The sequence below is a fragment of the Ovis canadensis genome, chromosome 13 (genome assembly GCF_042477335.2).
Source record: "Ovis canadensis isolate MfBH-ARS-UI-01 breed Bighorn chromosome 13, ARS-UI_OviCan_v2, whole genome shotgun sequence".
Classification (NCBI taxonomy): domain Eukaryota; kingdom Metazoa; phylum Chordata; class Mammalia; order Artiodactyla; family Bovidae; genus Ovis; species Ovis canadensis.
The window spans coordinates 88,447,385-88,469,565 of NC_091257.1; the positions used below are offsets into that span (position 1 = coordinate 88,447,385).

Here is a 22,181-nt window from a genome sequence, read left to right on the forward strand (position 1 = left end):
CTCCCGCTTCAGAGAGCCCACCCTCACCCTCTGTTTGAACAGGACCCTTACTCTATATTCCCTGAAATTCCACCTGCCCCCACTTACTGTCCATTCCCCCTCTCAGCTTACCTCCTATTCAGGAGCTGGAGATACCACAGAGGGGCCTCAGAGTTGACTGAATTCAACAAGAAGGATTTGGTTCCTGCAGATCACTGCTGAGGACCCCACCATGTAGCAGGACCCAGCAAGAGCACACACTAGGTCCAGGCCGCGTGGGCTCAGCCACCGCAGGCCACCATCCCCAGCTCAGCAAGCAGGCCATGGGGAAGCTCCTGGTTGCCAAAAGCAAACAGGCCGCCCAGGGAAGTTTTGCTGTGGGTCACACCCGCTTCTGGACAGCTGCCAATCTTCCTGCCAGAAACCGCAGGCCCGCTGAAGCCGCTGGGAGTCCGGACCACGGGGCTTAGGAGGACTTGGGTCAACTCTGCAAAGGGGGTGTCTGCGGAGCACTTTCTGGACCTACAGCACCCCCTCCACTGCCAGGGTCGGCCAGGGGGTCTGGGGCAGGGCTCCAGCGGCTCCAGCAGCGGCTTGGGTAGGCCCTTTGGGGCTGGGAGGAGCTAGTGAGGCCCCTGCCAGCCTGTCACAGGCTCTCGGCATTGGCACTGGCTCTGACTTTCACACGCACGCACACACACATACATACACACACAGACACTGGCAAGCACCCCCTTGGTGGCCTCGGAGGTCTCACCTCCAGGTAAATGGGCTCATCAGTGGGAAGATGAGGATGGGAGAGAAGCAGGGCTACAAAGGCCAGCCTGTGTGTGTGCGTGTGTGTGTGTGTGCGCGTGCCTGGGAGTGACCTCACAGCCGCCGGAACATAAAGACTTACAGGTCCTGCCTCCGAGGCTCAAAGCTGGCTCCGTGGGGGACACAGTGACATGAGAGGCACATTTCAGACCCACCTCCTCGCCTTCTCCCTCCTCTGTCTCCTCTCCAAGGTAAGGGGGCCCTGGGCCCTGAAATGTACTACTGGCTTCCTTGGTGTGGTGGGGGAGAGGTGAAATCACGGCCAAGGACCCCCTGGAAGAATTCCTGTGGGCCTCCTGTGCTGGGGCTCAGCTGGGCTTCCCTCCCTGATGCCCAGAGAGCTGCTTCCCTCTGGCCAAGTCTGCTGTGTGACCTCAGGCAAATCCCTTCCCCTCTCTGAGCCTTAGCTCCTTCCTCAGTTATATGGGTATAATGTTCATGAGGCCTTTGGGAAGGTCATTTATCATAGTTCATCCCCAGGGTCTAGCACAGGACCTGGAATATGACAAATGTTTAAGAGAGGACTTTTATGACTACCAATCCCTAAAGTCCCTCTGCAAACAGAAGTGGGTCTCCTCATTATAAATGGGGAGCCTCAAGAGGGGGCCTGCTTTGTCTAACTAGGAGCTAGGATTTGAATGTATGTTGGGTGCCTAGCCCATTGAAAGTTTCATACAAAGGCATTAATGCTGTCAGGCCCTCAGGCAGTAAGTAGCCTGCTGACCCTAGCTGGAGGGGGTAGGGAGACAGCTCTAGAGAATAAAGACCTTCTCCTGTGGGATATTTTCAAAGGGCTTGTGGAACATCCACCTTGCTTAACATGCCCAACAACCTCATCAGGAATGATTATTTCCTGTTTTCAGTCAAGCAAGGCTCAGAGAGGGTAGGCAACTTGCTTGAAACCACACAGCATCGGAGTGACAGAGGAGGCAGAGACCAGGACTGGCCTGGGTGTGAGGAGAGGGGACTGCAGTCTGTATCTCTCCACCTCCAACCTGGACCGAGGCCACCGTTGCTGAGCCTGCCATCACCTTAGCAAATGCCAAGTTCCTGGTGTCATGGGGATTGGCCCTGCTGCAAGCTATGATCTCACTATATTTTCATGCTCTTTTGAGAATCGCAGGCAGGAACGCCTCTCTCCTGGGTCCAGGCAGTGGTTGGGGGAAGGCTGAGAACCCTGCTGGCATCCTAACCCTGCTTTCTGTTCTTCCAAACCGGGATGAGCACGACATGATACCAGGAAGCACAGCGTGGGTCATGGGAGCCGGAGACTTGGGGTTCTGGGCCTGGGATTAAAGGAAAGGCCAAAATGAAGCAGTCCTAGACTCACTGTTCTCTCCCCCAGCCCTCCATTCCTCCCAGGCCCCGGGGAGCCAGGCAACATCCCCCTCAGAACACAGGAGCTTAGTCATCACGCACATGAAAGCCGTGACAATCCTCGGAGAGAGAATTGCAAGTCTCTCAAGCAGGCTGTGAGCTCCTGAGCTCAGGCCTGTGAACAGGGGCAGGTGGTAGAGACCTGGAAACAAGCCAGGCCACGTTGACCAGAAGCTGCCTGTGACCTCACTAAATCCCTGATTCCAAGATAGGTGGTCTCCACCCCATTTTACTTAGGAGGAAACTGCTCCCTCTTGGGAGGCCACACAGCGAGTCAGTGGTAGAACTTGGATCTCAACTCTTGCTTGGAAGATTCCCTGTCCAGGGCTCCTGCCCCGCTGGGGACCACAGCAGAGGTCTGGGACAACCAAGTGTGATGGAGCAGCTTGAACATGGGAGTGGGCTGGTTGGAAAGGGCATAGAGATAGAGACTAGACAGGACCTCTCTCTTCTTGGCTGTGCTGAAACCCCCTCCCTGACTTGTCCCCATCCCTTTTGAACAAACAGTAAGTTGACCCAGAGGCTAAGCTGGCATCAGAGCCATAGGCGACAAGAGGTGGGTGTGGCAGTTAAGAGCCTGGGCTTGGATGCACATGAACCTTGATTCTGTTCCTGATCGGCCTGTTATTGGTGACGTCGCTATACCGCTTTAAGCTTCAGTTTCCCTGTCTTTAAAATGGGTATAATGCTGGATTTCCCTGGCTGTACAGTGATTAAGACTGCGTGTTTCCTCTGTAGGGAGCACGGGTTCAATCCCTGGTCGGGGAACTAAGATCCCACACGCCACACAGTACAGCCAAAAAAATAAATAAAACGGGCATAATGCTGTAGCTCCCACTGGAGGGTTAAGCTGGCACGTTACAGGGCTCCGCACATGGTGTGCCCGTGGTGAATGACAGTCACAGTCGTCGGCGTCATCAGTGGTCCCTCCTGTACATCCAGCCCTGTCAAGCTTGCCCGGTAGAGGGAGCCCAAAGTGAGAACCCAGGTGCCAAGCACGTGGCTTATGTCCTGGCACCTCTGCTTTCAGGAGGAAAGGACCCAAGAGCCAGTTGTGGCCAAAGGCCTGCCCCTCACCCTGCTTACTTCCCACCAACTCAGGGAGCTCAGCCTCTGAGGGTTTAGGAAGGAGACCCAAAGTCCAGCTGATTGTTTCTCAGGCCAGTGCTGTGTGGATCACATCTGAATTTATGAAAATGCAGATTCAGAGTCATAAGGAAGGGCCCTAGATGCTGCATGACTAGCAAGCTTCCAGGTGATGCTGCTGCGGGTCCAGACCTCACTTTGAGGGGTAAGGCTAGACCATCCTCTCTAGAATCTGGTGTCACCCAGTCTCCTGCTTGAAATGCCTGCGGAGATGGGAGCTCATCCTCTGGCAAGGCTCCAGGCACACCGCTGCACACTCGCATCTAATGTTACCAGTGCCATCGTAGATGGGCCCTGTCTTTGCTTCCTAGTCTGTGACCCACCCTCCCATACACACACAGGAGGCTGGTCTGCCAATTTGGAACGGCCCCTAGTGGCCACGGTGGGAACTGCAGGCCGCCGAGAGGTTTGCAGGACTCAAAAGCCCTAGGGGTGGGAAAAGTAGGGATTAGGGCAGAGAGGTCATTGCCTGCTTTGGGGCCACACACAGGACATAGGAGGTTATTAATTTCACCTTCCTAAACTGCCTCCAGTTCTTCCATCCTCTACACAAAACTCTCCAGACTTCCAAGGGCCCCCAGATGGGGTGGGTCACTAGTAACACCTTGAATTATGCATGGCCCTCGGTCCCTACCTTCCAATGGACATATGGGGAACCCAGAGTATCTGGTTTCTGGTTTGGTTGGTTCTCGGTCCTAAGTGAGGAGGGGCAGTCAGGACACTTGGGTTGATACCTTGAGCCTGCCCCTGGGGGTGGGACCCTGGCTGGGGCTTTTCCCTGTTACAGGAAGTCTGCACCCACTCTGGGTCCGTGGGTCTTCAGTGGGGAAGCACGCTCCCAGCCATGTAGCTAACCCATGGAGACTGTGTCTCTTCCTCCCTCTGGAACTCAGTCTCCCCATCTTTACATGGCGGGGAGAGTGGTTAGAGTGGAGGTGAGGTACCAGTAACCTCGCTGTGCATCAAACGCCCCTGGATGGCTCGTTAAAAACATAGATTCCAGGGCTGGGCCTCTGGAAGCTGTGAATTGATAAGTCCCACAGGAGGCCAAGTTGTCCTGGCTGATTTGAGGCTCATCTGGAAACATATTCTAGATTGTTCCAAAGATCAAAAACATCCATGACACTGTTTGATTTATTCAGCCCTCCTGAATATAAATATCCACAGTTCTGCTAGAAAACGTATAGTTCCCTGTCATTTTAATCCTCTGTTCTGTTGCTTTTGCCTCTGTAAGTTCCCAGAAGGCAGAGGCTAAGCCCGCTATTGTAATTCACATAGCAGTCATCATAGCTAAATGCATGGAGCATCTCCTGCATGGCAGGCCATGTACTAAAGGTTTTATATGCCTCATTTCATGTACTCCTCACAACAATCCTCTGAGTTATATATTATTGCCCCCTCTTCACAGATGAGGCAGTTGAGGCTCAGAGAACTTAAGTAACTTGCCCAAGGCTGCTCCGCCAATAAGCGACAGAGTTAAGACTGGAACTCTAATCCAGAGCCTTTGCTCATGACCGCAGTGCTATGTCGTCTCATACAGAGTGACGTGGGGGTGCTGGGGTTCAAGGCCAGGTTTGTGTCACTCCGGGGCCAAGGTGTAGCGCTACACTGCACAGCCTAGCAGAGAAGGAGTCAGTCGTGAGGGTCTCACTGCCCACCTTGAATGACCTTGGCTGAGGGAGGTCTCTCTCTCTGCAGGTGTGTGCCCAGCTGTGCCCCACACCATGTGCCTGTCCCTGGCCACCACCCCGATGCCCCCTGGGGGTGCCCCTGGTGCTGGATGGCTGCAACTGCTGCCGGGTATGTGCGCGACGGCTGGGGGAGCCCTGCGACCATCTCCACGTCTGCGACCCCAGCCAGGGCCTGGTCTGCCAGCCCGGGGCGGGCCCTGGAGGCCGGGGGGCCGTGTGCCTCTGTAAGCAGGTTTGCGGGTCTGGTGGAGGGGGTGATGGGGAGGCGGTCAAGGCCTTCAGGTCCTGAGTCCAGGAGAAGTCCTTCTCATGCCCAGCCAAACCTAGCGACACAAGGTTCCCTAAGCCCATTCCCCACTTCTTTTCTTTTGTCTTTGCTCAGATCACACCCACCAACCAAACAGCCTACCTCCCTTCTTATCCATCCAGATCTAGCCATCTTTCAAAGCTGAGCACAAACACCTCCTCCCCTGATCAGCCCTCCCAGATTCTTCGAACCAGAGGTCACCACCCTTTCTCAGAACCCTCACGACACTCTTGGGAAAATGAAAGGGCAGCTCTCTATTTCAGGCGTAAGGTGTATCGGGCCCTGAGCTAAGCACTTACCTCCTAAGTCACATGATCCTCATAATAATCCTCTGCGGTAAGTACTTTCAGGCCCATTTTATAGATGAGGAAACTGAGGCTCCACAATACTGAGAGACATGTTTAATGTTACACAGCTGGGGCCTGGGTCAAACAGGCTCTGAAGCAGCATTCTGTTCTGTCTTTTTCTGGGGTTGGGAGCCCCTTGGACCTGTGAACCCTGAGTTTGCTATTTGCTAGCAACCTTGAGCATGTTACAGCTCCCACCACTCTACCCTTGTGCCCTCCGGGTGGGCTTTAGGTCAGGGTTTCTCAATTTTGCTCCCGGGTCATTTGGGACTGAGTAATTCTCTGCTGTGGGATGTGGTTCTGTGCATGGTAGGAATTAAAGCAGCTTTCCTGGTCTCTACCTGCTGGATGCCAGTAGCACCCCAAACAGCAGGTCGTGACCATCTCCCTTCAGATGTTGCCTGGGGAGAAAAATCGCCCCCAGTGGAGAACCACTGCTTTAGAGAAATAGAAAGGGGTGAGGGACTGCTCTGCGCTCTATTTTTCTTTTTAAATAAGCCTTACAGAGCACTTTACCACTCTCATCTTTGTGCATAATGGGAGAGAGAAAGGAAGAAAGGCTCATGAATCATTGACAATGAATCCATCTGTAGGAAAAAAAAAAAAGTTGCTGAAAAGAAAAACACAACTTATAGGGACTTCCCTGGTGGTTCAGCAGCTCAGCCTCCACACTCCCAACGCAGGAGGCCTGGGTTCAATCCCTGGTCAGGGAATTAAATCTCATATGCCACAACTAAAATGATCTCGCAGGCCACAACCAAGATGGAAGACCCCACGTGTTGCAACTAAGACCCAACACAGCCAAACGGATTTTTTTAAAAAAGGACTTATAGACATAAAGTTATCAATGGTAAACCCCTGTTAAATTCTTTTTTATGATAAGAGGAGTGTAATAATGAGAAAGGGGCGATGTGTTTTATAAACTTAGAGATGATTGGTATAAAAAGGTACCTAAAAATGTGGTTGCCCAAGGGAGACAGGTTGGGGAGGGAAGGACTGAGAGTTTGGGATTAGCAGATATGAACTAATATAAATAAGATGGACAGGATGGGGGTTCAGGCTGGAGGGGACACATGTATGTCTATGGCTAGTTCATGGTGATGTGTGGCAAAAACCATCACAATACTGCAAAGTAATTATCCTCCAATTAAAATCTTAAAAAAGATGAACAACAAAAAAGGTCCTACTGTATAGCAACTGTATAGCACAGGGAACTATATGGGATTCCCTATAGGTACACCATAGTGGAAAAGAATGTAAAAAAAATGTCTTTATGTGTATGACTGAGTCACTTTGGTATACAGCAGAGATTGGTACAACATTGTAAATCAGATATACTTCCATTTAAAAAATAAAATAAATATCACCTATGAAGGGAGAAAAAAATGTATCTAAAGAAAAAACTCAGAAAAGCAACCCTTAGCTTATCAGGCTGTTATCTAGATAAGTCATCACACATGTCAAGCACTTGGCAAAATTTATTTATTGAACACATGCCTAGCACTTACCATATGCCAGGCACCAGAGTTTCAAAATATCACCTCATTTAACCTCTCAACAACCATATGAAGTAGCTCCTAATGTCATCCCCATTTTGTAAATGGAAAAAAGAGGCCCAGAGAGGTTAAATAATTTGCCCAAGATCACACATCTCAGAAGTGGCTGAGCTGGGATTTGAACGCAGGGAGCTGACTCCACAATCTTTGTTTCTTTCACTCTACTGTCTGACGCTCAGTATATGATTAGTTACTGTCACTAAATTTATTATGAAGCTTTTCCTATTCCGCCCTGATTCGGACTTTGAATACCTGGAGGCCAAAAATTTATTTGGTCCTTGCTCCTTCCTGCAACTTCCAGCTCTGGCTGGGTGACACCGAATGTGTCTCATGAATGTGTAATTTACAGGTGCTCGTGAATGTCCAATGACTGGAACTGAATTTGGAGGCTGGGAGCTGGGGAAGCCACAGCTGAGGCAGAACTAAGACTGTACAGAGGCTGCATCTGGGTCTTGGCTCTGGAGGGAACACGCTGGCCCAAATCTCTCCTCCCACCCACTAGCTGGACAACCCTTCTCTCAGGGGACTGCCTCTGAGCTGTGTGCACGTTCAGTGTGGCTTGCTTTCTTTTAAGATTTTTTTTTTTTTTGATGTGGACCATTTTAAGTCTTTATTGAGTTTGTTACTGTATTGTTTCTGTTTTATGCTTTGGTTTTTTGACATTGAGGCATGTGGAATCTTAGCTCCCCAACCAGGGATCGAACCCGCAGCCCCTGCTTTGGAAGGCTAAGTCTTAACCACTGCAGCACCAGCGAAGCCCTTCTCCCTGGCTTTAAAAGCAGAGCTTCCCAGGCTCAGCCAAGGGCAACTCCATCTTTTCTGTGGCTCAGCCTCAAATTCTGGAGTCATCCTTGACTTCTCTCCCATCTTTTTCCACATTCCACTCACTCCCACCAGTAAATCCTTCACAATATTTCCACCGGGTCTGATCCCCACCGTAACTCATCTGGATTTTGCAGAAACCCCTTAACTGTCTCCTTGCTTCCGTCCTTGGTCCCTAGTCTGTTTTCAACACAGCAGCTTGAGGGCTCCTTTAAATACGTAAATCAGATCACAGGTCAAGTCCCTCCTCTGCCTAAAAGCCTCCCACAGCCTCCCATCTTCTCAGAGTAAGAGCCAAAGCCCTCTCAGTGGGCAACAAGTACCCTGCTCCTGTCTTCTCTCTGACCACATCTAACACACTCCTGCTCTCTGCGCCATCCTCACTGGCCTCCCAGATACCCCAGGCACGCTCCCACCTCAGGGCCTTTGCACAGGCTGTTCCTGCTACCGGCATTCTTTCCCCCAGATTTCTGCACGGCAAGTTCTCTCGCCTCCTTCACATCTTTACCCAAACATCACTTGCTCAGTAAGGCCTTCCCTGATCACCATATTTCAAAACTACAACCCTGCTCTACTCCTCAATCTGACTTCACTTTCACTTTCACTTTCATAGGTGTTTGGGGTCTCACAGCAAGTACATTTGGAGGTGCCTCATGGTGTCTGGGACCTTGCACGTGATGCACACAGATCCCAGGGTGGGGACCGGCTGCCCAGGATCATAACCCCCCACCCCACCCAATCAGCTTTGAACTGGAGGACCCAGGAGAGATGCCAGGAAACCTTGCTAAAGTTATTATCCCCTGGGATTTGAACCAGGTCTATGTGGTTCTAAAATTCCCTCATGTGTGTGGACCTAGTTGAGGTTTTTCTCAGCAGAGCTGGGAAAAGCAGCTTCCCATGAGTCTTGTCTCCCAGATCTAGCTGAAGTGCCACCCACATCTCCAGGAAACCCTCCTCTCTCTGCACTTCCTGAGTGGCTCACAGACCCCTCTGCAGGGCTCTCGCTTTATTCTGTCTTGGAGATGCAGCGTCCACATCCGTGCCCTGCACTGACCCTTGAGTCCCTCCTGGGTAAGGACTGGCTCTCGGTCCTGTCTGGGAGCACAGTGGGTGGTACCCAGGAAGGGCGCGGTGTATCTGAAAGGAATAAGGAATCAGAACTATTTTATCAGTGTCTCTCATGTGCTGAGTCTTGCGCCAGGCATTCATTCCAGGGGCATTTCCTGTGGTACTGTGTGTCCCATCCGTGCTCTGAGCTGGCACAGGAGATGCCAGGATGAACACTCTCAGCCCCAGCCCTCAAGGAGTTCATGCCCAGTGGAGGAAGAGGCTGTGATGCCCATAATATTTGAGGGCTTCCTCCAAAGAGTGTTTCTTGAATTCCTAACCCTGCGCTAGATGTTGCATCACTGAAGGTTCTAATTACTGTTTTCATCGTTGCTATTGTTAAAGTGACTCAGAGAAGTTTAGTCACTTACCCCAAGTCACACAGCTAGCAAGTTAAACCCTGACCTGATGGTGATAACGGTAACACAGCAGATGGACAAGGAAAGTTTGTGGCATGAAATCTCGGTGTGTATATAATAGTCGTAATATTTTATATGTTTATATTAATTGATACATATTATTAATTCGATTATATATGGGCTTCCCAGGTGATGTTAGTGGCATAGAATCTGCCTGCCAATACAGCAGACACAAGAGACCCTGGTTCCATCCCTGGGTGGGGACAATCCCCTGGAGCAGGAAATGGCAACCCACTCCAGTGTTCTTGTCTGGAAAAATCCCATGGACAGAGGAGCCTGGCGGGCTGTAGTCCATAGAGTTGCAAAGAGTCGGTCACAACTGAGCAGTTGTCAGCAATACATTAATATTTATATTATTAATAATATATAATAATTTATACAAATAATAATAACAGAGCAGCTAGGATCTATTGAAGGTCTCCTTCATGTTGTATTCATTACAAACACCATTCATTTATAGTCCATATCACACTTAAATAAGTACCATTATAACCCACTTTGGGCTTCCCTTGTGGCTCAGCTGGTAAAGAATTCGTCTCTGATGTGAGAGACCTGGGTTCAATCCCTGGTTTGGGAAGATCCCCTGGAGAAGGGAAAGGCTACCCACTCCAGTGTTCTGGCCTGGAGAATCCCATGGACTATGCAGTCCATGGGGTTACCGCAGAGAGTCGGACACGACTGTGCGACTTTCGCTTCACTTCATAACCCACTTTGCAGGTGAGGAAACTAAAACCAGAAGTAGGATCACTTGGCCAAGGTCCATAGCTAGCAAAGGAGCTGAAACCAGGCCAGTCTCCTGCAAAGCCTCTTCCAGGAAGCGGCCTGTCACGCTGTCCTCCTGCAGGTGGCAGGACAGGACCGCTTTGACTGGGGGTGGGGTGGGGTGGAGGAGGGGCGGAGCCCCCTGCAGCGCTCAGTTTCCCCAAAGGCTCTGCGTCCCCAGCGCCTCCAGACCAGCTCTGCAGAGAGGACCCGGCGGAGGAGGCGGCGGGCGCAGCCCTGCCCAGGGAAAAGTTGGGAGGTCGCCGATGGAGGTCCGGTTTCTCCTCCGCAGGGGGAGAAGATGACGGCAGCTGCGAGGTGAACGGCCGCCTCTACCGGGACGGGGAGACCTTTCAGCCTCACTGCAGGCTCCGCTGCCGCTGCGAGGACGGCGGCTTTACGTGTGTGCCCCTGTGCAGCGAGGACGTGCGGCTCCCCAGCTGGGACTGTCCGCACCCCAGGAGGGTCGAGGTCCCGGGCAAGTGCTGCCCTGAGTGGGTGTGCGACCAGGGAGGAGGGCTGGGAGTCCAGCCCCTCCCAGCCCAAGGTGAGTGCCGGGCTGGTCCAGGGCTGCCTGGAGTGGTGGAAGGAGGGCGATGGGCGGGGGGTGGGGGTGGGGTTGGAATGGGGGATGGGGAGGGGTTGGGGGAGGAGTTAGGAAAGGGGCGGGGCGGGGCCCCTTAGGTACCAGGACAACTGGATACATCTAAGCCAAGGATATACTGACAAAAGCTAGGAGGGGCAGGTGGCTCAGGGGACTCTTAGAAGAGTGCAACTGACCAAACAAGATGCAGAGGTGCAAGTGTATGATTTTAAACGACACACAATTAAAAACTGATGGCAGAGTAGAGGGAGGAAAGGAGGGTTAGGACACTTGAACCAAGTCCTCACATTTCACAGCAGAGGAATAATATAGAGGTATATTATTGTAATATAGACTATCATTATACTGACATGGACACATATTAATATAACACAGTTTAAATATTATATAATATTGTTAATATGTCATTATTGGGGTTTATTAAAAGAGGAATTCTAAACTGAATGAGGCAAGGTGGTTGCCTCCGGAATGTGAGCCTAAGGGTGGGCAGGAAAGACAGTGACCTCAGCCTGTAAACTCTTGAGTTTGAGAGATTATGTTATGTATGGTAGGTCACTAGGATTTTTTTTTTAATTTATTTTTAATTAGGGGGAAATTGCTTTACAATGTTGTGCTGGTTTCTGCTATACAACAATGCAAATCAGCCACAATTATACATATTGTCACTAGGGAAACTATTATTATTATTATATGAATATGATTTTTTAAGGCAACCAAAAAGAGAGCATTGGTTGCACAGAAGATGGTGCCTCTGGCGAGGCAGTAGAGTGTGGCGGCTTAAGCGTGGAGTCTGCCTGAGTTCTAAGCCCAACTGTGTGACTCTGAGAAAATTGCTTACCTACTCTGTGTCTCAGTTCCTCCAACCATGGGAATAAGTGCATCCACCTCACAGAACTGCTGTGAAGCCTGAATGAGTAAATACAAGCAAAGCAGTTAGGACAGAGCCTGGCACACAGCACTCCAGGGTATGTTAGCTGTTATCATCCCAACAATGGAATATGATACATCTGTTTAAATATTGGGTTGGCCAAAAATTCCTTCAGGTTTCCCTTAAGCTGATGCAGACAAACCCGAAGGATCTTTTTGGCCAACCCAGTACGTTGGTGAACGCTGATAGGTTTGCCTTACATATAAAAAGCAGGACAGGGCAACGTATATGTAATTTGAACTCCACTGTGTGTGTCTACAGCCATATGGACATAGACATCCTACATACTACACACGTGTGGATAACACAAGGTGTGTCAACCAGGGCACTAGTGACATTTGAGCCGGGTCACGTCTTTGCTGTGAAAGGGTGTCCTGTGCAGTGTAGGATGTTAGGCAGCATCTCTGCTAGACTTCAGTAGCCCCCACCCCTCACTTGTGACCAGTAAAACACGTCTCCAAACACTGCCAAGTATCTTCCAGGGGGCAAAACGGTCCCCAGTTAAGTAGCACGGGTTACAAAAGAACGGAAGGAAGGACATCAAATATTAACAGAGCAGAGCAAGCCTGGAGGAGGAGGAAAAGCTAGACCACAGTGAACCCGCCACCCTGTTCCAGACCCGGCCTCGCCGGCACCAGCATCCCTGCTGCCAGGTCACGCGCAGCACCACACACACAGGCCCAACCTCCTCCTTGTACGATGCTACTTATCACAGGACTTGCGGAGGATACAGGAGTGAGACACTCGCCCTTTATTGGAGGACCGTCATGGTCAATCCCATCATAGCTGCCTGATAACCAATATTTCGGAAGTGCTGACAAGAACCAGGCACTGTGTTAAGCACTTCACCTCCACTATTTTATTCACGCCTAACGATCATCTATTAGGAAATTTACATGGAAAGAAACCGAGGTCCAGAGAGGTTAAGCAACGTGACCCAGACTGCACCGCAAGCCAGTGGGTAGAGTTGGCTGCCTAACCTTGCCGAGCTGACCCCCTCTCTCTCCCCCAGGACCCCAGTTTTCTGGCTTTGTCGCTCCCCCAGCCCCTGGCGTCTCCTGCCCGGAATGGAGCACCGCCTGGGGTCCCTGCTCGACCACCTGCGGCCTGGGCGTGGCCACCCGAGTGTCCAATCAGAACCGTTTCTGCCGCCTGGAGACCCAGCGCCGCCTGTGCGTACTGGGGCCCTGCCCACCCGCCAGGGGCCACGGCCCAAGGAGCAGAGCCTTTTAGAGCCAGGCTGAGGATGGAAACTCTATGTCAGCCGCTCAGCAGGCAGTCTGGGCTGCAGGCCACAGTCCGGCTTGGGTCTGCCATCCGGGCCCTGGAGGACAAGCGTGTTCCCAGGCCAGCTGGTCCCTCTGGACCCTGAGATGCCGCAGGAAGCATGCCCTAGTCCCCCTCGCTCTCACTCACAGCCTGGGAGAATGGCCAGGTTTCTTCTGAGCTATTCACAGCCTTTATCAAAGATACGCACAGAGCTTGTTCCAGGAGATGGGCAACCATCTCCCCCTTAATTATTAGACTGAAGCAGGTGCTGAGCTGGATGGGCTGTTTTTCTAGGGGTGCGGCGAAGAGAGGCAGAGATTCTCAACCTCCTGCTTCCTTTCCTGGAGTGAGGTATGAACATCCCTGAACACACATCTGTGTGTCACACTTGTGCTGAGAAAACCCTCCCTCCCGACCCTGGGCAGAATTCAGGGATTGAATTCTATGTAAATCACCCTGTTTTGAAGACAGTCAAAATGGGACCCTTAAATGTCCCTTAAAGGGACCCATCAAACCCAACTTGTATTAGTAAGAATTAACCGTTTTCATGACTCCGCAATGTGCCAGGCCAAGCTACACATTATACAAGTCAGTGCTGGGAAACATTTTGGACTAGAGAACAGCAAGGGAGGATGAAGGATGCCTCCCAGAAACCAGGGAACACGGCCTGAAATAAAGCAACCTTCATGTGAAATCCTGTTTGAAGTCACATGTTTTATTGTTTCTCTGTTCTCGTCCAGTTGCTCAGTTTATCTGACTCTTTGCGACCCATGGACTGCAGCAAGCCAGGCTTCCCTGTCCCTCACCATCTCCCGGGTCTGCCCAAGTGTAAAAACAAACAAACAAAAATGCCACATACAAATGTTATGTCCTCTTCTGCAGTCTACCTGTATTTGTTTAAAAATAAAAACTATGTTTTCATCAGAATCCCACCAGGACATTAGAATATATTCTTGGTATTTCACCAGGATTTCTTATTAAACTAATCTGATCGAGGGATGATTCACACCCAGGTAAATGCACAAGTCTTAAGCTCATGGTTTCACAAGTCTTTACAAATGTATGCACCTATATGACCACACCTCAGCAAAGGTGTAAAACATTTGCATCATCACAGAACGTTTCCTCCAAGGACTTCCACAGTGGTCCAGTGGTTAAGACTCTGAGCTACCAATACAGGGAGCACAGGTTCGATCCCTGGTAGGGGAACCAAGATCCCACATGCCGTGTGACACAGCCAAAGATTTTAAAAAAAAAAGAAAATTTCCCCTGGCCAGGTGATCCTCTCTACCCCCAAGGGCAACTGCTGTTCTGATTTCTATCATAGATGAAGTGTTGTTGTGTTCTTGAACTTCACGTAGAGCCATACAGTAGGTGTTCTTTAATGAAGGGCTTCATTCCCTCAATACCAGCCCTAAGGGTGAAGAGGCAGAGAGAAGGCAGAGCCCAGAAGCCAGGAGCAGAAGGTGGAAGATGGACTCACTGCAGGGCTGTCTGCTGGGGGCGGAAGCCACCACGGAGATGCAGCCTTGATCCTAACAAAAGGCAGATGGAGACGGGAGAGAGACCGCGGCTTCTGCTCTCTCCCAGCCCCCAGTTCCCAGAAGTGCCTCCCATTGGTCAAACCTCCTGGGCAGACCAGGGAGTCCAGGAATGCAGGGCCCTGAGGTTCAAAGCCGAGCAGGGCGACAGGCAATCCCCAGCACACAGGCAGTCAGTGACCTGCTCCTCAGTACGCTGGCCTCCAGCACTTCAGTTGGGTACCACCTCCTTCGGGAACCCCAGTTTGAGAAATCACAGGCAGCGTTTGGAACCATTTAATCTTCACAAGATAGAACTAGAGGAAGCAGCTTGGAAGTATGATCTGTCCAAAAGCTGGTTTACAATTAGGTGGGATTTTAGTCCAAGCCAAGTTTATCTGACCACAGGCTGGGCCTGTGGTCTCTCAGAGGCTGAGAGCTTGGTGTGTCTGGTTCTATATTAGTAAATTCTTCACACATTACCCGGAACAAGTCTGATAACGTCCTGAGAGCCAGGATGAGAACCATGGACCCTCACTGAACTATTCCTGCATATGGGGCTCTCTCTGCCAAGAGCGCTACCCACATAATCACACGTCACCCTTGGAACATCCCTAAAGGAAAATGCTACTGATGTTCCCATTTTAGAGATGGGTAAACTGAGACTCAGAGTGATTAATGAAGTTGTCCTGGGGTTGTGCTGCTGGACTATGGACCAGGTTGGCTGCAAGGCCCATGACCTCAGCCCTGAGAAGCAGTAAGCAAAGCCATGAAGAGTGGGCCCAGCCAACCTGCCCACCTGTTCCTGGCTGGTTGTCTGCTGTGATCTCAGGCAGGACACTAAACTTCTTTGTGCCTCAGTTTCCTAGTCTCTAAAATAGGGATAATAGCACTACTCAACACAGAGGGCTGTCGAGAGTATTACGTGATTTAAATGAAAATTTTAGCTATCATTACATTGACTCGACCTCTTAGTGCTTTGGCTTTTTTCATCTGTAAAATGGGCATAAGTAGTAATGCCCACCCTACAGCATCATTGCGTTGAGTGAGTGCCCATCACATGCTGTGAATGTTGGGTGATTCCTTTATGTTCACCTGAAAATAAGCTATTGTCATCATCCTGCCTCAGTGATGCTTTGCAAGTTAGGGACTGATGTGAAGGCAAAGACTGGGGATCTTCTTGTTTGTGAAGAGGGATGGTGCTGGGAACAGAGGTCACCAGGTGAAACTCAGGCCACCCCCACTGAAGCCAGAGTTAGGAGGGACCCAGCCCAGCCATGCCCCATCATATTGTTAATTGCATCCATGATATTCAAGTAACAGTAGTGCCTTCTTTCTTTTCACCGTAGAAGATTCCATCATGCGAATAGAGCGCATGTTATTTATCCATCCTACCCTCGACGGGCATTTGGGTAGTTTCTAGTTTGAGGCTTCTATGAATAAGGCATTGTGAACATTCTAGTACATGTTTTCTGGTGGATATTGGCCAACATTTCTGTTGGGTATGCATCTAGGAATAGAATTGCTGACTCAAGGCCTATGCTGTTTCTTCTGGGTCACATTATCTCTAAGCATGATGGAGGTCTCTGCACGTAATAGACACTCAATAAAGACTTATTGCTAAAAGAATAAAAATGAGAGCTAACATTGATTGTGTGCTAAGCACATGCCAGGCTCTGTTCCAAGCATCTTCTATGTAACAACTCACTTTAACTCTCACAATAACGCTCTGAAGTAAGTGTAATCATACCCATTTCATAAATGGAGAAACTGAGGTACAGAGAAATTCAAGAAACAGCCCACATTTACATAGTTCAAAGTTGCCAAAGCCAGGATTCAAACCCAGAGAGTCCTGCTCCAGAGCCCTTGCCTTGGCCACCAGGCTACCCCAAATGCAGACACGGCAGGGTTCAGAGGTAAGGCCCGTAGGAGTGGGAAAGAAGGAACAGAAGCAGATGAGAGAATCCAGCAGGGCCTGACCATGCCTGTGAGATCTTGTTGGAAGGATGGATGTGAGGACCAGGGGAAGTAAGATGCTAAACACATCCCTGGGCTTTCTGCTGGAGGATGGGGAGAAGGGGGGTCCGTCACTGGAAACTGAGAAGAGCAGAGGGGAGCCTGCATTGGTGGCAGACAGGAGGGGGTGTCCTAGATGTTCTGAGTTTGGGGAAGCAGCGGTCATCTCAGGGCAGTGTGGCTAGAGGCAGTTGGAGATGAAAGACGAGACAGATCTGGACGTAGAGAAAAGAGTTCAGGTTGAGAGTGTGGGCCACCTGGACAGAGGGGAGGCGTGGATAATTAGACTGACCAGTTGGTTTAGTTATGAAACAGCACGCAGGGCTGTGTGTGTGTGTGTGACCTTTTACCACGCTCTCCAGTTCCACTGCTCCCCGCTGACTGGGCCACCATCATCTCTGCCCAGATAACTGGGGAGCCGTCTGTTCTCCTGGCTTCACTCTTGCTCCATACAGAGGGTGCCAGAGGGATTCTGTTAGAACATGTCAGATCATGCCACTCTTTTTCACTCTGAGAAAAGCCTTTGCACAGGCTTCCCTGGTTAAGAATCCACCTGCCTATGCAGGGGACACAAGTTCGATCCCTGGTCTGGAAAGATTTCACCTGCCTTGGGGCAACGAAGCTCATGTGCCACCAACTGCTGAGCCTGCACTCAAGAGCTCAAGCCCTGCAGAAGTAGCCCCTGCTTGCCACAACTAGAGAAATCCTGCGGGGCAGCAATGAAGACCCAGCGCATTCAAAAATAAATTAAAAAATAACAATTTTAATAAAGAAAAGCCTCTGCAAGATCTACCATCCCCTCCCCCTTTGCTCCTGTGACCTCTGTGTCCTCATCCTCAATTATTCTCTCCCTGCTCACACTGCTCCGACCTTATTCGCTTTCCTCTTTTCCCTCAAATATGCCAGACTTGCTTGCACCCCAGGACCTTTGCACAGGCTGTTCTCTCTCTGCCTGACATCATCTTCCCCCAGACACCCACATGGTGAATCCCCTTGGTCTCTTTCAAGTTTGACTCACAAGTCATCATTTCACTGAGAAATATCATATGTCTTTCAATACCCCAGATGCACGTAGCCCCTTTTAGAATACTAGGTAACTTACTTATTTATAACATTTACTGTTTTTTGCCAGACTCCACAAGCGGTGGGAATTAACTTGTCTGCTTCATTCACTGATGGATTCCCAGGACCTAGAACTGTGCTCGGGATGGACCAAGCCCAGTCATCATTGAAGGAGTGAAATATATCTTGCTTTTTAAGAAAGGATTTAACGGGGCTTGGAAAAGTCAATATGCAACTGACCAACGGGAGTGGCTGCCCGTTTCACAATGATTTCCCAGTGGCCCTGTGTGTGAGGGTCAGATTGAGCTCCCAATCCTAAACTTTGCTAGTTCTCAAAGTGGGGTCCCCAGTCTGGAAGCATCATAGCCTGGGAACTGGTTAGTTCAGTTCAGTCGCTCAGTTGTGTCTGACTCTTTGCGACCCCATGGACTGCAACACACCAGGCCTCCCTGTCCATCACAACTTCCAGAGTTTGCTCAAACTCATCTCCATTGAGTTGGTGATGCCATCCAACCATCTCATCCTCTGTGGTCCCCTTCTCCTCCCACCTTCAGTCTTTCCCAGCATCAAGGTCTTTTCCAATGAGTCACTTCTTCGCATCGGGTGGCCAACGTACTAGAGTTTCAGCTTCAACATCAGTCCTTCCAATGAGCACTCAGGACTGATCTCCTTTAGGATGGATTGGTTGGATCTCCTTGCAGTCCAAGGGACTCTCAAGAGTCTTCTCCAACACCACAGGTCAAAAGCATCATTTCTTCAGCGCTCAGCTTTCTTTATAGTCCAATTCTCACATCCATACATGACTAGCATTGCAAATATCTTGTGCCTCATACCAGACCCACAAAAACTGGAAGTGAGGCCCGGAAATCTGTAGTTTAATAAGCCCTCTGCCTCCTTAAAATCTGTGTAAGATTAATAGCGCTGCTTCATACAAGAACAGAAGAAAACGGTGATGTACTGCTGCCCTCTTGTGGCCTTTTGGTGAACGAGCCAGCGAGAGGCCACCGGCAGGGAGGCTCCTCAGGGCTAGGAGGGAGGGAAGGGACTTACCCGCGGCCTCAGGGTGAGGCAGTGCAGAATGGTGACAGGAGGCCTGGGTTCTAGCTCTGATTGTGCCTCTAGTTTGTGACCTTGAGCATTTAATTCTCCTCTGTGAGTTCATTTTCTGACTTTGCACAATAGAGATGATTCTCTTGGCCCTGCCTTCCTGGAGTGCTGCAGAAAGGCCAAGGTGAGCCCAGGCTTGGAGTTCTCCAGGCCAGAATACTGGAGTGGGTAGTCTTTCCCTCTTCCAGGGGATCTTCCCAACCCAGGGATCAAACCCAGGTCTCCTGCATTGCAGGCAGATTCTTTACCAGCTAGGCACCAGGGAAGCCCAACGCTTACTAACGTGCTTAGCAAACTCTAGTACTCTGCACACATGGGAGCCACAATTACATTTTCAAGAATGTACATTTTTATCCTGATTTCCTCAGCCTTCTGTTGGCTGTGGGTTCCTGGGGCACAAAGCAGACAGCCTGCTGGAGCAGAAGAGCTGAGAAGAGCGACTCTAACTGCCCTCCGTGCCGCACCCGTGCAACACTAGACTTGTTGCCTCTGCAGATGAGATAAGCAAGATGGAGCCTGGTGTCCAGCGCCTACTTCGCGTGCCCTCCCCACTGGAAATCCCTGGGACAAGGGGTCCCAGTCTCTCCTTGAATTTGAACCATTGCAAACGACGTGATAATGGTGCAGCAGCTGGCTAATTGTTCCCCTTCTGGGCACCCAGAGAGGGACCACACCTCCCAGTCGTGGTGGCCAAGGTCTGGCCCTGGGTGATGACTCCAGACCCAGACCATACTGCCCCTCTCCACCCTCCACACTCGCTCTCTGCCCACCTCCGCTGCTCACATGCAGAGGACCCTATGGAGGACCTCAAGGCTCTAGAACATTGCTCTTAACTTTTCTTTATGAACCTAGGACTCCTTGGGCAACTGGTAAAGTCTATGAACTTCCTTCCCAGACTCATTGTATTAAACACATAAAATCAAATACATGGGATTACAAAGGACACAAGTTATTGAAATATGGTAACCAAAACAGAAATGTGTGTGAGATAGTTACATAATTACCATAATTGCAAAGTGGCAATAGTATAAACCGTACTTTGCAATATCTGCAATAACAACTTAGTGATATGTTGATTTCTAGGGATTTTGTTGGTGACAAATAGGTACTCATAATACTACTTTGTTTTCTCCATTAGTAATCAAAGGAAGTGCCAAGTGTTAGCTAGAGGTCAGCAAAAAGATGCAAATATTTTCCCTTTCAAGTTCAGGAATCCCTGAGTTTTGCCTCAGATCCCTTGGGTATTGTCTCTGGGAAAAGAATCTCTGCATTAGGACAGGACAGTTACAAAAGAGAAGGAGCCTTCGTGTCTGGATGACCACGTAGAGCAGAGGCCCCTCCAACGTGTATTCAGACCGGAGGAAAAGACCATATTTTATCAGGAAGATGGAGAGTCTGAAGCCAGGCTTTGTTTTAGCTGGGTGACCCTGAATGAGCCAGCTAACCTCTGAACCTCCATATGAAAGTGAAAGTGAAAGTCGCTCAGTCGTGTCTGACTCTTTGCAACCCCATGGACTGTCCACGGAATTCTCCAGGCCAGAATACTGGAGTGGGTAGCCTTTCCCTTCTCCAGGGGATCTTCCCAACCCAAAGACTGAACCCAGGTCTCCCATATTGCAGGCAGATTCTTTAACAGCTGAGCCACAAGGGAAGCCCTGAACCTCCAGATGCTCAAAAAAAAATGTAGACCAAGGTCCCAGTCTTACAGGGTAGTCTTGAGAATGACAGGGGAGAACAGCTCTGGATGTGTGCAAACTCTATGGGAGTTTATATCTGAGGTCTTCAAGCTCCAGCCATTCAACTGGTACTAAAAATAAGAACCACATAGTGAAATCTCATCAAGTGAAAATGTATTCCATCTGTAAGACCGCGTTTTACTCTGAACTTGCGACCTTCCTCATTTGAAGGGTAATGGAATTCATTCCTTTATGAAATGAGGAGTATAAATATAGTACTTGTGCATTTCCCCCATTGTTTTTACTTTGCAAATGGAGTTGGCAATGTGATCTGGATTCACAAACATTTTATGCAACTGGGTGGTTTTATGAAGCCCCAAAAGTATGAGAATAAGTGCTTTATGCCACTACAAAGATAGCCATTCTTATTATCCCTCAAAACTAATAAATCTTTGAAAGGATTCGATTTCTGACCTGGCACAAGTTTGAATAATATTAATAGTTCCCATGTTTTGAGGGTTTCAGTGTGTCCCAAACTGACCTAAATACTTCACACGTGTAACTGGCTTAGTGAGCAGTCTGAACTTGGTGAGGGACACACACAGATGGATCTGGTTTTTCTTCAACCATTGCTTTTGACCACATCCATTCAAGTCTCTCCTTGCCCCATGCCTTTCAGTCCAGATTGAACATCTAATAATAAACTATTTAACACTTCCTCTAAATCAAGCCTGATCCTTCACCTCAAGAATGCATTGTTATTTAACAAACTACTAAATAGCCTAATTACATGCACCTTACAATCCTATGAGGTTATGAAGTACACACTATTATTTATGGCATCTTACAGCTACTAAGGCCCAGAGAGGTGAGGTAACTTGCCCAAGGTCACACAGCTAGTGAGGCAGAGATACAGAATTGAAACCCAGGCTGTCTGGCTCCAGAAACTCACCCTGAATCTCTGATTACAGTCCTACGCAGAGAGAGTATGAGGGTCTCTAAAACCCTTTTCCATCCTCGCCTTCTGAGTTCTAGCTTCTCCTGTTTACGATGCCTGAAAAGATCAGTGGAGGCAAGAAGGAAAAAACATAGCTGGTCCCCTCTCCCTTCGAGTCCACTCTGGGAGATGGATTCCTTTTCAGTGGCAAGTGTTTAAAGCCTCGTGTTCCTAGACCACATGACCAGCTTATTCAGGGGGCCCTGTAGTGTCTCCTGACTTGGAGGAGATCTGAACCCCCTGACTTCTCTCAGACCCTGCCCCCAGGAGCGCATATCCCAGCCTCTTTCTGCCAGGTTTTGGCAAGCACAAGAATCATCGCTCAGGGGCCGGAGCCTGGTCAGGTGGCCCGGCACCCACTCAGCTCACAGGGAGCTCACTCATTCTTGCTCGGCCAAGTGGTGGGTGTACAGGATGACTGTTGTTCTGCCATCTTCTTAATCACTTTCTTCCTGCTCAGGCACTGAGGGCGGACCTGCAAGCCTGCCTCATTAGCCATCAGAGTCAGCTGCCTCTCACCACTGCTGGCAGGAACCCCAAATCTCTACCAATGGGACCTCTCAGGATGGGATGGGGGTTCCTTTCTTCGCCCGAGGGAGCAGAAAAGGTTGATCCTTTCTCCCTGTTCTCAAATTCCGGTCTTCTGCTCACGGAGGCTGAGGGGTGGGGACGG

General features: G+C 49.9%; 1 protein-coding gene across 2 annotated transcripts; it reads left to right on the forward strand.

Annotated features, from left to right (window-relative positions):
* Nucleotides 1-397: 397 nt before the first annotated feature.
* CCN5 (cellular communication network factor 5) lies at nt 398-13,824 on the forward strand. Of its 2 annotated transcripts, none has more exons than XM_069548626.1 (5): nt 398-577; nt 872-986; nt 5,017-5,233; nt 10,622-10,876; nt 12,874-13,824. In XM_069548626.1, exons 2-5 carry the CDS (start codon nt 927-929, stop codon nt 13,092-13,094), a joined length of 753 nt encoding a protein of 250 aa, XP_069404727.1. In that variant the 5' UTR covers nt 398-577; nt 872-926; the 3' UTR covers nt 13,095-13,824. The 2 variants fall into 2 exon arrangements, with proteins under 2 accessions (XP_069404727.1, XP_069404726.1); XM_069548625.1 differs by having other exon boundaries at nt 399-742.
* Nucleotides 13,825-22,181: the final 8,357 nt, after the last annotated feature.